The following is a 16,099-nucleotide window of genomic DNA, read 5'->3' as shown; positions in this document are numbered from 1 at the left end:
TGGATGAGGCATAAAATAAACTCCTGTCCCAAATGCTGACTTGGGGTGGGTGGGAGCTGGGGCGGAGTTCATGGAGAGAAGATGCAGGACTGGAGCTGGAAGGGGTTTAGGGCTGAAAACCCTTGTTACTCCTCTTTCTCTGCCTACAAGACCGAAACAAGGCGCCCTACACTGTTTCCAGGCAACGACTGGGTCTTGCCGGGACGCTGAGGCGAAAGACAGGGTACTTCGCAGTGGTTAGAGCAGAGCATCACTCGGTGCAGCCTAAGGCAGGACTCAGCCTAAGCCCCAGTCACCAACTGCACCGCAACCCAGAGTCGTAGAGATGAAAACTTTTAGGATTCGAGAAGATAAATTTCAAAAACCATCACACTTCCTGAGGGAATAGCTCAAACTAAACATCCCATTGCAAGTATAACTTTCCATTCAGTCCATTATCCCCTCAAAAGCAAAACGTTCCTTTTCCGTCTCAAATATCTGACGGCCTGAGAAAACGAAACGCTCTCTCAAACACATTCAGCAAGCTGTTTCCCCAGACCCGAAAAAAACAAACAAACTAAACGCCCCAAGCAAGCACATCGGTAGGCGATGGGGGTGGCCGGGAAGGGCCAAACTTAAAAAGCGCAGTACCACGGCGGCGCGCAGGCGACTTTTGACTTAGGCCTCGCTGCCGCGGAGCATCACGGGAGGAGCGGCGGAGTGTGGCGCGGGCGCGCGCCCCCAGAAGACGAAACGAGTTCTGTGGACTGGCAGGGCGCGCTCGGCCCTTGGGATTACCCACTTTTTGTGGAAACAGCACCGCCCACGCGGCGAGGGGGCCGCCTCCAGTTTTCGTGAGTCCCAGTGAAACGCGTGGTATCTCAGTTCCTGAGCGCGCCAGTCCCGGGCTGACTGAAGGGCGGGCGATTCAAATTTGAATTCCCACACTTGTGGGTGTCCGGGAATCCACGGCTGCGGGCCCGATGCGTGGGCCCCCTGAGGCTCCTGACTCCCCCCACTCCCTCCCCGATCCGCGCGAAGCCGAGCCTGGACCGCCGCGGTCTCTCTCAGCCGGGCCCGTCTCCCAAGGTACGGCCTCCGCGTCCGGTCCCCTCGCCTCCTGCCGCCGGTGCCCTCCTGCGCGGCGAGTCCCAGCCCTTCAGCGTTCTAGGCCCACGCAGGCTTTTGTATACTTCTGGCTTTGGCAGTGGTGTCACAACTACGCCTTCATTCGGTGTGTACGTTTGTTGCATGTCTACTGCAGTTATCAAGAGTAGACCACTTTCGTTCAGATTAGTTCCGATGATGAGCGCTCTAGGCCTTTGCTCTAAAAATCACTTCCAGGAAAAAAATACCTTTACTGTAGAGTGATTACCAAGTAGGAAAATTATGTGCGTCCTGCCCGATTTTAAACGTTGGAACCCAAGATCCATAGGGCTATAGAAACCACTGAGCCATCCAGCTTATGTTTTCTTCTGATTAAATTACATATTGGTTGCAAACATGTTAATACAATTAGAAAATGGAAGGGACCTTCATCCTCCTCTTCAAAGATAAACACTGTTTACTACTTGGTACACTTCTGGATTTTCCCCCTATGCTTATGCTCCGGGGCATGTGTGTTACAGAAAGGCAATTGTACTGTTCTGCTCCTTCTTCTTTTATTTAATATATACTAGCTACTTTATTATTACATATATATGTTTTTATTGAATGTACAGAATTCAATTGTATGGTTGTAGCAGAATTTTATCCCATATTGCTGGACATCTAGATTGTTTCTAATTTCCTGGGTAATTAAGTGAACGTCCTTATACAGTGCCTGTTTCAGAACTTGGGCTTTGAAATCAGATAGGCTTGGGTCCTGCTCTTATTCATTGTCAGTGGACCTTGGGCAGGTTATTTAATCACCCTATGCCTAGTTTCCTCATCTTCGTGAGGAATAATGTGGGAATAATAACAGTGCTTAGCTCTTAAGAATTGCTGTAAGCTTATGTAGTGTCTGGCATATATGCAGTAAATGTTGGCTATTATTACCACATATATTTGCGTTCTTACGTATGTGTTTCTGTAAGGAAAAAAATCTAGAAGTGCAATGGTTTTTTTAGTTGAATAATATCTTATTGTCAATAGCACAGAAGAAATTAATATTGCTCCTTTGGAGCAAAAAGAAAGTTGAACCTATTTACAAGGAACGCCAGAGAAGAGATGAGGGAGGGACTGTCACAAAATCTTCAGTAAATGTGCTGTTTTGATAGTGAATTAATATGTGAACTTGCAATATTGTTAACTTACCAGACCAACTTTTTAAATTACTGTTAATGTAAGTTACTGACTAGCAATTTACAGGCTTGGAAAAATTCATGTCAAAACAGCATGAGCACTTCAGTAGCTTGAGTTAGATTTTCTAAAGTCATAAGTTATTTTCCCTTCCCCACTATCCCGTTAGACAGAGACAACATCCTTCAACTCTCATAAAATTCTTTTATTGGCTACTGTGAGAGTTCCTGTGCATTTTAAGTCCCTTGGTGTCAGACATCTAAAACCTTGTTGAGTCAGTTAGAAGCCCCTGCCAGCGGTCTAGCACCAACTAAATGACCAGGTGTGCAGTCTATCAAAAGTTAAAGTGAATTTTTAATTAGATCTGAACTTCCCCTTTAGGGGGCTGCACGATAGCTACCATAGGTCTGCAATTCCTTATCCAACATTCCAAAATCTCAAAAAGTTCTGAAAACAAAGCTTGTTCATAAATTGGTGGCATATACATTTGTCAGCAAAACCTGACATACCTGGGCTACTTTTTTTGTGTGTCACTAGTCTACCATTTGTGGCAGATGTATTAAGGTATTGATTTATAAGGTGTTGTTTCATACTCTGTCAGTGGAGTTCCATAACATAAGTTTGTGCAACATATTATCTTTCTAAAGAAACCCAAAAAATCAGAGTTTGAAGAAAACATTTGTCCCATAGGGTTTAGCATAAGGAGCTTGGGACCAACAGTAGCCTGAACATATGCCCAGGTTTCTCTGGAGCCGGGAAAGTTTTGTGGGTCCCGTGCACCACATTTCTTTAGTTGTTTAGGGAAGTGAGAAGGTCTGGAACACTCTGTATCCCAGTAAAGGGAGGCAAAGCTCTAAGAATAAAATCCTGCAGGTCCTCCTTACGGGAATTTTCTCTGTGAAAGACTGTATTCCTGCCCATAACCCTAGATAGTATGACAAATAATGACTACATAGTTCTCCTCTGGAGTGATTTCATTCAAAGCATTGTTTCTTATTGGGGGGTGGGGGGCAGGGAACAAAAGAAAAGATTGGAAAAGATGGGCCTATTAGTGTGAGGATTACGTATGACAAGTACCAGCTGGTTCCTCATCCAGCAATGTTAACAATTTATCATATTTAGAAAGTGATTCTCTGGATACAGAGTTCACAGAGAATTCAGGAGGAACTTCACCTGGGCTCAGCCACTTTAGGAGAACAGAACTTGCCAAAGGAGGTGATGTTTCGAGTTTTGTTGTGCCTGGTGATGTGAATAAATGGGTGGTCAGCATCATTGAATTCATCCTTGTGTTGTAGGATTCGTGATCCTGGCAGCTCTGTGGGCTCCTCACCATCTTCTGTTATTTCTGAGCACAATGAATAGCATTTGAGAGGGCCACTCTCTTGGTCTCTGACATTCCAGAGAAATCAGATGTATTCTCATTAAAGATATTTTTCAGCCCTAGGTTTTCCACACTAGCCTTGGGATCAATCATCTTTTCCACCTTAAATTTTGGAATGGAGAGTTTGACTTTGGCATTGGCCATAGTGCTGGGATTGTTCCACTGCAAGGGTATCTGAGTTGAGGTGTTTTTCAACCCTCTCTAGGCCTGTGGACTCAACCCTCCACATCGCTGGGTAGCAGGGCGCGCATGCTGAGGTGCTTGTTTTGAAAGGGAGCTATGTGACCTTACAGTCGAAGCCCTCGATGTTGCTCATGGAGAACCTGGCTTCCAGACTCATCATTTGCAAGGGCTTGGTGTCAGTCTTGTTGACTTGGAAAGGGCATTCTTTGGTTTCTGATTCAGGAAATTTCTTCATCCACTTTCCAACAAAATAGGCAGCATATGAACCACAAGGATTTTTGGTCTGGTCACTGATGCTGTTGTCAGATAAATTGTTCTCAAAGTGGCCGTCTGAGATCCTTACTTGCATTGTTCTGGCCTTTTCGTTTTTTCCAGTTTATCTTTGAAGTCAGCTATTTCCATGTCCTTTGTGTAGGGTCTCCTGGAAGAGCAGATGAACTCTGGAAGGATTCAGAGATTTGTCTATGTAGACCATTTTGATTAGTTTCAGTGAGTAGAAGGAACTAAGTTCATTTATATCCGACATTGCTGTTTGAAATCCAAAGGGCACATCTTTGACATTTTCAAAGTAAAGGACCTGTCCTTTTGTTTGCTGTGTCACCTTTGGTGCCTACTTGAGCAAGTGACAGGTAGGTGGAGAGACAGATTGGAGAGACAAGGACATTGCCTGCTGGCTCCTTTTCACACAGCTGTTTGAACAGGTCAACTGCAAAAGCTGAATTTGCCAGTTGCAGGGCATCCATTGTGAGCCTGGGTTGTAGTTACTCTGGAAAACGAAAGGGACAAGGAAAGCATTCCCTCTAGAAGTGGGATTTCTTGATCAAGGGCATGCGCACCTGTATTCTTTCTGTTAGTTACCTTTAATGTCCTTTGTCCTTTTTCTGTATTGATCTTTTTTTTATTGATTCGTTTGGTCTCTTTGAATGTGATATATTGGTCTTGCGTATGTCATATACTGTGTTTCTTTTTCTTTTTTTTTTTTCAAACGTACCGTTTGCCAGTTATCCTACAATTCCTCTCGTTTTTCCCAACTCCAGCTCCGTGTTGGTTAGTGTGCTTTGAGATTTTTGACCCATTCCACATGATACTTAGTAGTAGTACTGTTACTACTACAGTACATTCCTAGACAAATTTTTCATGTCTTTTGGGAAGAAGAGCAAGTTACATTCAGTATCAGATCCATGACAACAGTTGTTTAGCCTTACTTCTATATGTACATTTACTATAAATGCTCATAGCTAGCCTGTCATGTAATGGTTTTCCCATGCCCGAGTCTATTTTGAATAAGTAACTTTTTTTTTTTCCTAGTACATCAGCATTTGTCAGTTTTCAGAATGAATTGTTAGATTTTCCAAATAGCTTTAAGCAGTTAATGAAAGCACAAGCATTCTATTTTAGAATTCACCTTCTAATCTCCAGTCCAAGAAGGAGCTAACAATCTCTTGTTCATGACCTCAGATTTCTTGTTTGTGACCTCTATTAAGTATGTTTGGCCCTCAGGACATTCTGTCCTTTCTTCAAATTGAGCAGTGCTTATTACTGAATGCCCATTGTCTAAGGTCTGTGTTTCATCAGAGTCGGAGCAACAGAATTTTTCTTTGTTTTGCTCTTTTAACTAGGAAGAGAATGGGGCTTCAGGTGTTTCTTAAGTGGCCTTCACCCAGTGGTGTTTTGTCTTTATTCTGTCTATTCTGCAAAGCCTCTATGGTCAGAGAAAATCCTACCTGATGTTTTCCCCCTCTACATCCTTCTTTGTTCCATCAATCACACTGAAACCACTGTGAACTGTTGGCAACTCTTTTGGCTTCTATTGAGTTGCTATTTGTCACACAGTAGCAAAGAAGAGTCCTGAGGGGGTGTGGAATTTGATGCTGTTTGAAATCTTGACTACTCACCTCTCCATCCTACTCATGCTTGAATTGAGAGGTAAAAGGTTGGGCAACATGTCACAGAGGAGTTAGGGCTCGTTCTCGGAGCCGTTCAATGTGACCATAATGATCAGCCTTTAAGTGAAAACAGTTCTGTATGTCTACTACACGTTGGCCTTATTTTCGGTTCTGCTAGTTAATTTGCAGTTTATACTTCCTGTTGAGCATTTTATTACATTCTGAAGTATTGGGATTGTGTAAACTTGCACATACTTTGCCATTTTCCCATGTAGTTGTCCCAGTTAGTTTATTTTTGTTTTTGAGAGTTGAACGTGCATGGCTAGTGAGTTTTATAACTCCCTGCACAAGACTCCTGTCACTAGCACATTGCCACATAATTGTACGTGTTAGTACATACTTGCTGAATTAACATTCTGTGAAAGAATTCAGTAGTTTTTGTTTCACAGGTTAGGCTCCCAAGATATCCTTTGTCAGCTCGTTAGTGAGAAATATTTCCTTTTTTTTCCTCTTATAAACCGTTGGATAAAATAGTAGTTTGTATATGAATTTTTAACTTGCATATTTATTTCTCACAGAGGTTACTGTAGGTAAAGATATGTGATGTCTTTGGTCTCACTGCATTAGAATTTTCTGTGATAGGCTTTTTATGTTTACATGATGTCAAAGACTTATTGGAATAGTTATAAATTCAGCAGTAAGAGATGCTATAGATCTAGACTGGTAAGTTCCAAGCTCCTTGGGCTGATATATTTATTTAGCAAGTATTGTAGAAAGCAACTGTATGGCTTATCATGTAGAACTGTAATTCCTGGGTGTCAGATATAAAATTTGTACGTAAGAAACAAGCTAAAACAATTCTAAGACATTGTATGCTCAAGTACATGATTCCCTTGAAAAATTCTAAATAGCATTAAATTTTTTTTAAAGTTAGAATGAATATAATTTTGTTTTGAAGGTTTTTCAACAAAAACCTCATAATTAAAATGTTCTGCAGCATAACAAAATCAAGATTGGGGATTATTTAATTAAAAAATGGAATGGATTTTTCAGCCTTAATTAGGATATATCATTGTAGCTACTGCGTTAAAATTTAAGTGCCCAAAAGGGAAGAACGATATTTGGAAAGTTAATCTTCTGTAACCCAATATACTGCCATGTGCAGATGTCATTTAATGTTTTTTGATGCAAATATTAGGTTGGAACCTCCAGGACTTAAGGTTCAAGTAAATTTCAAAAACAGATATTCAAAATTCATTTCTTAGAGCTATTAAGTAGATGATTTAATGAATGCTGTATTTTTGTAGAGAAGTAAGTTCAAAGACCAAATGGCTCCTATTAAATAGAAATAAAATGAGATTTAACAGAAATGTAAAATTTTAGTCTGACTTGTGAGCTATAGGTTACCCAGTGTTGTTATGAACCAATTAAACCTTTTGTCATTATGGAAAGCAAATAAACTTTTTCTGTACCAAAGGATGATAAAGGTTGATTTTACATTGAATTACAGGTTCCTCTGGGCCCTTGCTGAAGATCTGTCCTGAACTTTGTGTTTACGTGAATTTTCTGATAGAGGAAATTTGTTGCACCTATTTATCAAGATGATTACAACACCTTTGAAAAATTCAGGAATTCTCCTGTCCACAGAGACATCTCAAAGGGGAAATGTGCCCATTCATGCAGTCTTTTTTGACAGCATTCCTTCAGGCACACTTACTCCTGTAAAAGATTTGGTGAAATATCAGAACTGCTTTTTAAAATTGAATAACCATAAAACGAATCAATTCCTAGAAACAACAATTTCTAAAAATAAAAATGTATTTCAGTCTACCATGCTAACAGAGGCTACCGCCTCTAACAGTCTTCTTGATATCAGTGCTATAAAGCCCAACAAGGATGGATTAAAAAATAAAGCCAAGTATGAATCACCAGGAAAAGTATTTCAAAGAATGAAAGAAAAAGTATTGCATGACAAGCAAGAACAAGCATTAAGAAACAGTAGTGTATTGGAACCACAGAAAAGTGAAAGCAACAAAATGTTCACTCCCAAGGGAGCTGAGAAAAGAGTATTGCAGCATACCTACCTCTGTGAAGAAAAGGAGAACAACCAATCATTCCAATCAGAAAGCAGCTCACTAAGAGGTTATTTTTATTATGTTTATTTATGTATATTTATTATGAGGTTGTTTACAAAGTTGTGATGTGTTGTTTATTGTGTCCGGTACTGTTTTAGGTACTCCAGATACAGCAGTGAACAAAATGAAGAAAAATCCCTGCTCTCATGTAGCTAGCTCACATTCAGTCAGTGGGAGACATACAGTAGTTAAGTAGTTTTTATGGTAGAGTAGCAGAGAAGTGCTATGGAAAGAAAAAGCAGAGTAAGGATAATGGGGAGAGTTAGAGCACGTTGTGATTTTCAGTGAGGCAGTCAGGGTATGCTTCAAAGAGAAGGTATTTCAGCCGAAAAATTCAAGAGGGTGATAGATACAGATAAGTATCTTGGACACCGGGGAAGGATGATCCAGACAGATAACAGCTGGTACAAATGCCGTGAAATAGAAGCATGCCTCAGAAATTCAAGGACCCGCCATGAGATTAGTGTATCATGGAGTGAGTGAACAGAGCTGGGGAGGTGGGGATAAATAAGAGAGGGTCAGATAATGTAGGACCTTTGGGTAAGAGTTTGGCCCTTTACCGTGAGCAAAGTCAGGAGCCATTGGAGGATTTTAAGCAGAGGAATAACAAAGTCTGCCTTACATTTTAAAAATATCACTCTGGCTGTTAATTTGAAATAATTACTGGTAATCAAGGTGAGAAATGGTGTTGGCTTGGGCCAGGTGGTTGCAGTGAAGACGCGCAGAAGTGATTGGATTCTGGATATGTTTTGGAGAAGAGCCAATCAGATTAGCCCATAGATGGGGTGTGGCATGTTAGATATAAAAGATGACTCCAGGGTGGGGTTTTTGTTTGTTTTAGACTTGTGTTTTTTTGTTGTTTTTGTTTTCCTTAAGCAACTGGGAGGGTGGACTGATTTCACTGAAATGGAACAGGCTGAAGGAGGAATAAGACAGGGGGCTTAGTTATTAAGTTTTGTCGTGAATTTTGATATGTCTGTTAAAAATTGAAGTGTAGGTGTGATTTAGGCTGTTGGAAAAAAATAGTTGGAATTTAGGGAAGTAGTGCAGGTGAGAAAATTATATTTGGGAATCATTAGCCTCTAAATGGTATTTACAGCTATAAGATGAGATCATCAAGGAGTAAATGTAGAAAGAGAAAACATTCAAGAAAGTCCTAGAGCACCTCAAAATTTAGAAGTTAGAATAAAGGCTAGAAAGTAGTGCAGGCCACTTAGAAGAAAATGAAGAAGAAGAAAAACCAGGAGTGATATTTTGGAAGCCAAGAGAACAAAACGCTTTGAGGAAAGAGTCACCTAGTTGTGTCTAATGCAGCTGATTGGTCAGGTGAGATGAAGGCTGAGTGAGATTTGACCATTGGCTCTAGCGACATGCAGGTCCTTGGTGACCGATGAAGGCAGCTTTGGTGGAACGATTCAACAACGTGATTCAGGAGGGTTCAAGAGGGAATGTGAAGACAGATACTGACAGTGGTGCATATAGACAACTCTTTGAGGGAGCTGAGAAATATGGGAAGTATGTTTTTTAAATATTTTACTGTTTTTAATAATTGGTGGAATTACATTTTTGTGTGCTGTTAGGAATGAGCCAGTAGAGAAGGAAAAACTGAGATTGGAAGTTGATACCCTTGAATAGTTGAGAGGGAATAGAATTCAAACATGGAGGTTTGGCCTTTGCTAGGAACCTAAACAGATCATCACTCAAACAAGAAGATGGGTAGTGTTATATGACTTCAGAAATAATTTGAAATAGGAAGTAAAGTAATCAGCTAAGAGTATGAGAAGCAGGTATTGAAATTTGAGGAGGTGGAGGTTTGACTAATGTAGGATGTAGGAGTGGAAGATTAAATGGCCTGGGCTGAAGTCTGATTTCCTTGGCAACGTTATTGACCTTGTGATTTGTGGGCATGAATTTAAAAATTTAAGTATGGTTGTGAATTTTCCTCTGCCCCTATTTAGCTGTATAGGTGCTGATGGGGAATAGGTAGGGGGTTGGATTTGATCAGGATTGTAATTTTGCCAAATAGAATGAAGTGAGAGAATAGCAGGGTAGCTGGGATGTGTGTGCAAGGTGGTAACCACAGTTGGCCATGAAATTTAAGTTGGTTAGACAAGGAAAAGAGGACTGAAGGAGATGAGGAAGTGAAGAAGTGTAGTGTACGTCTTATTGGGATAGTCAGTGAATTAAAAAGAATAATCTGGAAAGATAGAAAGTGGTCAGAAATTGGGATACTTGAAATTGAGATTTTAGTGAGTTGCAGTAATTAATAGAGATATTTTACATGTGTTATTTAATCTTTTCAGCAAATACTACAGATAGATGCTCACTCAATAGTGTAGGAAATGGGGCTTATGAAGAGGTTTTGTCTGCTCTGTGTTCCACAGGTAATAAGGGATGGGCTGAGAATTAAATACAGGTATCTATTAGAAAGTGCATGCTCTTAACTTCTACACAATAGATTGTGGGTGCATTGTCGCCTTTCAAAGACAATGATATATTTTGACACAAAAAGCAGTTTTCTAAGGGAGTTTAGGATGGAGGTGGGGCAGTACACAAAATAATGTTTCTCACACAGCCTGAGAGAAAAGGGAGAAGCCAATGAAATAATGCACGTGAAAGCACAATTTATGTGTAAAATAGAATTAGAGAAAGAAATGACTGCTTTGAGAATGTGATGACTTTTTCCCCAGAAAACGCACATATATACAAACACAAATTTTGTATGTAATTTCAGGGATCTTTTAGAGTCTCTGCCTGGGCCTTGGACTCTCAAATAAGTGACCCAGGTTATGTAGCATGTTATATCTGATCAAATTACTTTTTGTCTTTACTGCATTGCCCTTCCATTTCTAGTAGAATGAGTTAAAGAAATAAATTCATTCTTTTATGACTCGTCATTATAGTAAATATTTTTTTAATTTTTATGAGTTTATTTCAGCCAAACCTAATGACATATGCCACGGAACAAGATCTCAAATGCTCCCGGAGAATAAGTTTTGCAGTTTCTATAATCTTTATATTAAGATTTCTAAGGACGAAGCATACTTATTAAAACATAATCACTACCAATTTGTTTCAAGTATAATATTTGAAATTAAACATAAAATAATTCAGTTTTCCTTCTCTGGTTCAAATTTTAAGTCTGTTACCTTCCCGTTTTTGTGTGAAAGAAACTTATTTCTATACTGAAGAGATAAAAGTAATGATCTAGGATGTGAAGCAAAAATAAAATGTAAGCAATACTAGTAGTTCTTGTTGTCTAGTTGATAGCCTACCAGATTTGTGCCTTTGAAAGCCTGCTAAAGAGATGTCAGAAGGGTGCAAATTATGGTTGAGTCTCAGCATTTTGATTTTTAAAGTGTAAGTTATAGCTCTTCAACTGTCCTTTCACATTTTAGAAATTTACAGCAGCTAGAAAAATCAGAATTTTCAAGACTGGAGGTACTTCATCTATAATCTTAATATATACCTGAATTGTGGCAGCACCAGATTTTTATTCCAGATCTCTAGGCTTCTGAGTCCAGTAGTATACTTTTGTCTAGAGCTGGCAAGTTATAACATGGTGTAGTTCTAAAAAATTCTTTCTCAGCCTAATGTAGGTGTAGAGAATGGAGTTAAGGCCTGAGAAGATAATAAAGGGGAAAACTTAGGTAATGCTCGTGTATTAGAAAAGTATACTATATTGGTCTGATCATTACTGAACCTAAGTCTTTATTTCAAGATTTTAAAATGGCATTTTTTTCTTCTCAGTGACTAACAGAACTCATCTTTCTCTTTCTTTAAAAAAACATCCCAACCTCTATCCAAGAAGTTCCTCTAGAATCATCAAGTAGTGTTTCACTCTCTGTCCAGCAAAAGGTTCAGTGTCAACAGGAAAAGAAAGTGCCTCTGCACAATTTAACTTATGGTAAAGTATTTTGTTTTTTAGTTTGTTATTTGAATGTATGGTTAAATGTTCTGGGTAATAACTTTCCCTGTGTAGGCAGGCCTTAAGTATTGACTATGGATAAAGATTAAATCATAAAAGCCAGAGGCACTCAGAAAGACTGTTGGAAAGGGAAGGGTGGAGCATTCCTAACCCAAAGACTTCCTTTTAATATAAACAGTGTTAAATTGTCCTGTTTCTCTTTTAATTTCATGTGATTCTTGTATAAATTTTGTTTGGTTTTGTGTTTTTTGCAGAGCTTCCAATTTTGAACCAGGAACATGAAAATGTTTTACCTGCAGGAGTCCCAAACAGGGCATTAACTAGGGCCCAGTTGGCTCAACAAATTCTTCATTCAAAGGAGAATACAGTTGCAACCACTAAGTCCAAAAAGGACACGTTTATTTTAGGAGGCAATGATTCAGCCTGTGAAAAATCCCAAAGTACTACTGTTGAGACTCTCAATACTGACTGTGTTCCTACTAAAAATGGCGACCAATTAATGGTGTCTGATAGCAAGATGACAACAAAAAGGACTTCACCACAGGAAATTAAGGAAGGAAATGAGAAAACAATGCCCAGAGAGGCTGATCTTCCAGGGTCCATAAATGATACATGTAAAATTGTGCTTGCAACTCCAAGCTTTCATGTAACAATACCTCGGAGATCAAAAAGATGTGCTTCAAAGCCTCCTCCTTCAAGTATCTTTCAAACTACTATACATGGAGTTAAAAAAAATAAGGTAGGAAAACCTTTAAGATAGATGTGTATTTCTGTTTTTACCCCCATTTTTCAAGAGCTTGAGCTCTTATGCCCTCTCCTTATGCTCTCTCCTTGGCTTCATTTTTATGTTTTATTATTTAGTGCAGAGGCAGTATGGCCTAGTGAAAAGAGCAGTGGGTTGAAAGCAAGAAGACCCAGGTGATAAGTCTTATCTTGCTCTATTACAGTGTTTCCCCGAAAATAAGACCTAGCCAGACCATCAGCTCTAATGCGTCTTTTGGAGCAAAAATTAATATAAGACCCGGTCTTCTTTTACTATAATATAAAACCGGGTCTTGATATGATATGATATATGATATGATATGACACTGGGTCTTATGTTAATTTTTGCTCCGAAAGATGCATTAGACCTGATTGTCCGACTAGGTCTTATTTTTGGGGAAACACGGTACTAGTTGTATATAGCCTTCAACAATTTGCTTCCTTTGGGGATGAACACTGAGTTCATACTTGTTCTTAATTTTTTTTTCCTGATTCTTGGGGTACAATAACAGAGCAATTAAAAGAGAAAAAAGAATTACATACGTGTACAGCATCTGAAGATGTGACTATTTTTTCTGTTGTAAAGTAATATAGTGATCAATAAAAGACTTCAGACCTTCAAACTATGCTGTTATATTAGGACAAATTCTCTGAAGAAAGTAGAATGGAAAAACATTCAAGGGGAAAGATACAATGTAAAATTTCCAGTTGTTAACGTTTTGTCTGTTAATTTTTAAAAGGATGATGGCAGACAACAGCCAGAATCTTTATATAGTCCAATTTCTACCCAACAGCTCCTTAAACAATTAAATCATGTCATTCCTCTGCTCAGAATCCTCCAGTAACTTCTCATCTCAAGAGAAAACACTAAACCTTTACCATAGTGTATAGGACTCTACATAATTCAATCCTGGAGATGCCCAGCCTCATTTTATTCCCTCATGCTCACTTCTTTCAAACCACTGTGTCCTCCATGCCTCCTACTTAGGGCCTTTACATTTGTTCCCTCTGCCTGGAAGAATATTACCAGATTTCCATGTGCCAGTCCCTCACTTCATACAGTTCTCTGTTCCAAGACCTTCCCTAACTATCCTGTCTAAAAAAACACCTCCAGTTATCTAGTAATGATGACCCCCTGATATTTTATTACTTATTTGTCCATTTGTTTGGATGTCACCACCATCACTCCACTTTCTTCCACCCCCACTTCGCCCACATCAAGAGGGCGGCTGTTTTGTATTGTTTCTTGCTGAATCCCCACTCCCCAAACTGTGTCTGTCACCTGGAGCTCAACAAGTGTTTGTGGAATGAATATGAATTAACATTTTAACATTTTATATAAGCGGTATGGTACAGGATTCTAGAACCAGAATTGCATATTTGTGACCCATCTGTGCCATTAACTAGCTATGGGTGACATGGGCAAGTTATATAATGACCTTAATGCAGTTTATCTACAAAACGAAGATATTAATAACTACCTCCTAGTGTTATGAGGATAATAGGAATCGATGCATCTAAGGTGCTTAGAACACTACCTCTTATTAGCTTTTATTTTTAATACCATCTGACTGATACTTTGTTATATCTCAGGTAGTTCCAAATGTGAAAGTAGAAAAAAAAAGGAATTTTATTGTCTATTCCCAAGTCCTACTATAATTTTTTTAAATGAACATAATTGAGAAGTGCACAAACGAAGAGCACCCTTCCATTTTAATGTCTTTTCCTGACTCAGCATAAAACTACCACTGAAGAATTTATCTTTATAATTTTATATATACAGTAAATGGCAAGTCAAATTGGTTATTTTATGACTTTGGGCTATATAGCTCATCAGAAATAATTCAGTATTTGTTATGCAGTAGAAACAATTTCTTAGCACAGATGTTCACAGAAATTTTCCTTTATGATAGGATTTTACTTGTCCTAAAATAAGGAATTTTCTGAGCTGTACAGAAATTTGCGTTGGAATAGAATGCTGTTAAATACAGATAACTAGCAATCACCTTTATAGTTTATAGAAACTTGAATGCAACTGCAAATCAACTTTGTGAAAAAATATGCTGTTAATTTTAAGGGATAAGAGTGATGGTGGCATGTATACTACACAACTGACTCCTTTTTCTCCGTTATTGGGTCTTTTGTGAGACTTGGTGTTTCAATGGCTGCCTTCAGATTTTAGGTAATTTTTTTTCCCCTAGTGATTCAGAGAGTTGGTAATAAGAACATTTAAAGTATAATTGATTCTGGATGTAGAACAAACTATGCAGTACAACTTCAGTTCAGTCTCTCTCCATTCATCTTTTCTGTTTCACGGTTTATGAGTTTTTACCTTATGCTACTTGAAATAGAATGTAATTTTTATATAGATGAGCACTAAGGAGTCATTTGGATTACTTATATGAGGATTTTCTTTTAATTTAATGTAAATTGATTTTATAATGCTAATGCTACAAGTAATACAGGAAATACGTACTTTATGTTTAATTAGGTAGTCCACCTACAGGACTGGATGATTAAAATCATCAACAATAACACTGCTATATGTGTAGAAGGAAAATTGATGTAAGTATAACATTTAAATACTCTTAATAAAATTTATAATAAGATACCTGTGTGTAAGAACTGAAAAGGAGATGCATGCAAAATAGCATCTTTCTGCAAAACAAAGACTTTATAATGAGGTTACAAAAGGCAAAAAAAGTGAAATGACTGTACGTGTTGATTGTAACCAGCTCTCTTGTTTTTGCCTGTTACGTTATTTTTTAAATAGTGACAGCTCAAATTTGTATACGTAGTGCTTTATTTTTTTCCAGAGGTTCTAATAAAAGGACTGGTATTATTATATGCTTAATTATATATTGCTAGTTAATATTTACTACATGCATTTCAGTCCAGAGTCTCACATCTAAATTGGGAAAACCAGATATAAATTACTGATCCAGAAAAGGAATCAAAGTTACTTAAAACTTTGCCATATAGCTATATATTAAGTAATCGTTGGCACTTTCTGGTTCTCCCTAAAGCGAAAGCATCATCAGGTAAGTGGGCTTTGCTTAATTCTGCTAATCTCTTACTACCATTTCCTGTTCTTCAAAATCGATTTCTTAGTGGTGAAAAAGGAAACAATTGTAATAAAAGCTTGTAATAAAAACAATACAGGATATCACTGTTCAAGGTGCTTATCTGGAAGTTTAGAGGTTGAGTGTATAAATCTGTCTTGCCTGCTCTATTTCTGCCTGCTTTGTACCGCACTTCCTGAATTTCCAAGATTGCGTTGGTGGCAATCCCATTGCCGCTGCTTACCAATTGTGTGACTTGAGCAAAGTGCTTATTCTTTTTCAGTCTCAGTTTTTTCATCTGCACAATGCTGATAATAATATTACTATCTTTTGAGTTATGTGGGGGATTAAATGAGATATATTTTTAAGACTTAAGAACAGTACTTTTAGAGTGCTATTTAAATGTTTAATAAAATTAATAAAGCAAAAAAGAACAGAATGGGAAGTAATACTGTATTAAAGTACACTATATGAATTTAATCCCATTTAACCAAATTAAAAGA

At 38.3% G+C, this 16,099-nt stretch overlaps 1 protein-coding gene and 1 pseudogene across 6 annotated transcripts in view; one reads left to right on the top strand and one right to left on the bottom strand.

The window, feature by feature from the left end:
• The first annotated feature begins 678 nt into the window (after positions 1 to 678).
• Positions 679 to 16,099, top strand: part of MIS18BP1 (MIS18 binding protein 1) — a 44,118-nt gene continuing 28,697 nt past the window's right edge. The window contains exons 1-5 of one of the 6 annotated variants that reach the window (XM_074328191.1): positions 679 to 1,068; positions 7,220 to 7,851; positions 11,656 to 11,751; positions 12,027 to 12,511; positions 15,026 to 15,099. In XM_074328191.1, coding sequence (XP_074184292.1) covers positions 7,311 to 7,851; positions 11,656 to 11,751; positions 12,027 to 12,511; positions 15,026 to 15,099 — 1,196 coding nt within the window. In that variant the 5' untranslated portion in view covers positions 679 to 1,068; positions 7,220 to 7,310. Of the gene's footprint in view, positions 1,069 to 7,219; positions 7,852 to 11,652; positions 11,752 to 12,026; positions 12,512 to 15,025; positions 15,100 to 16,099 lie in introns of all 6 variants that reach the window. The other 5 variants (XM_019751722.2, XM_074328190.1, XM_074328193.1 and 2 more) reach the window with 5 other exon arrangements.
• LOC109458252 (serpin B5) lies at positions 2,784 to 4,572 on the bottom strand (annotated as a pseudogene).

This window comes from Rhinolophus sinicus, linkage group LG03 (assembly GCF_036562045.2).
Source record: "Rhinolophus sinicus isolate RSC01 linkage group LG03, ASM3656204v1, whole genome shotgun sequence".
In the NCBI taxonomy this organism is placed as follows: Eukaryota; Metazoa; Chordata; class Mammalia; order Chiroptera; family Rhinolophidae; genus Rhinolophus; species Rhinolophus sinicus.
The sequence above is the reverse complement of the archived record's forward strand: the minus strand, read 5'-3'. Positions and strand labels throughout refer to the sequence as shown.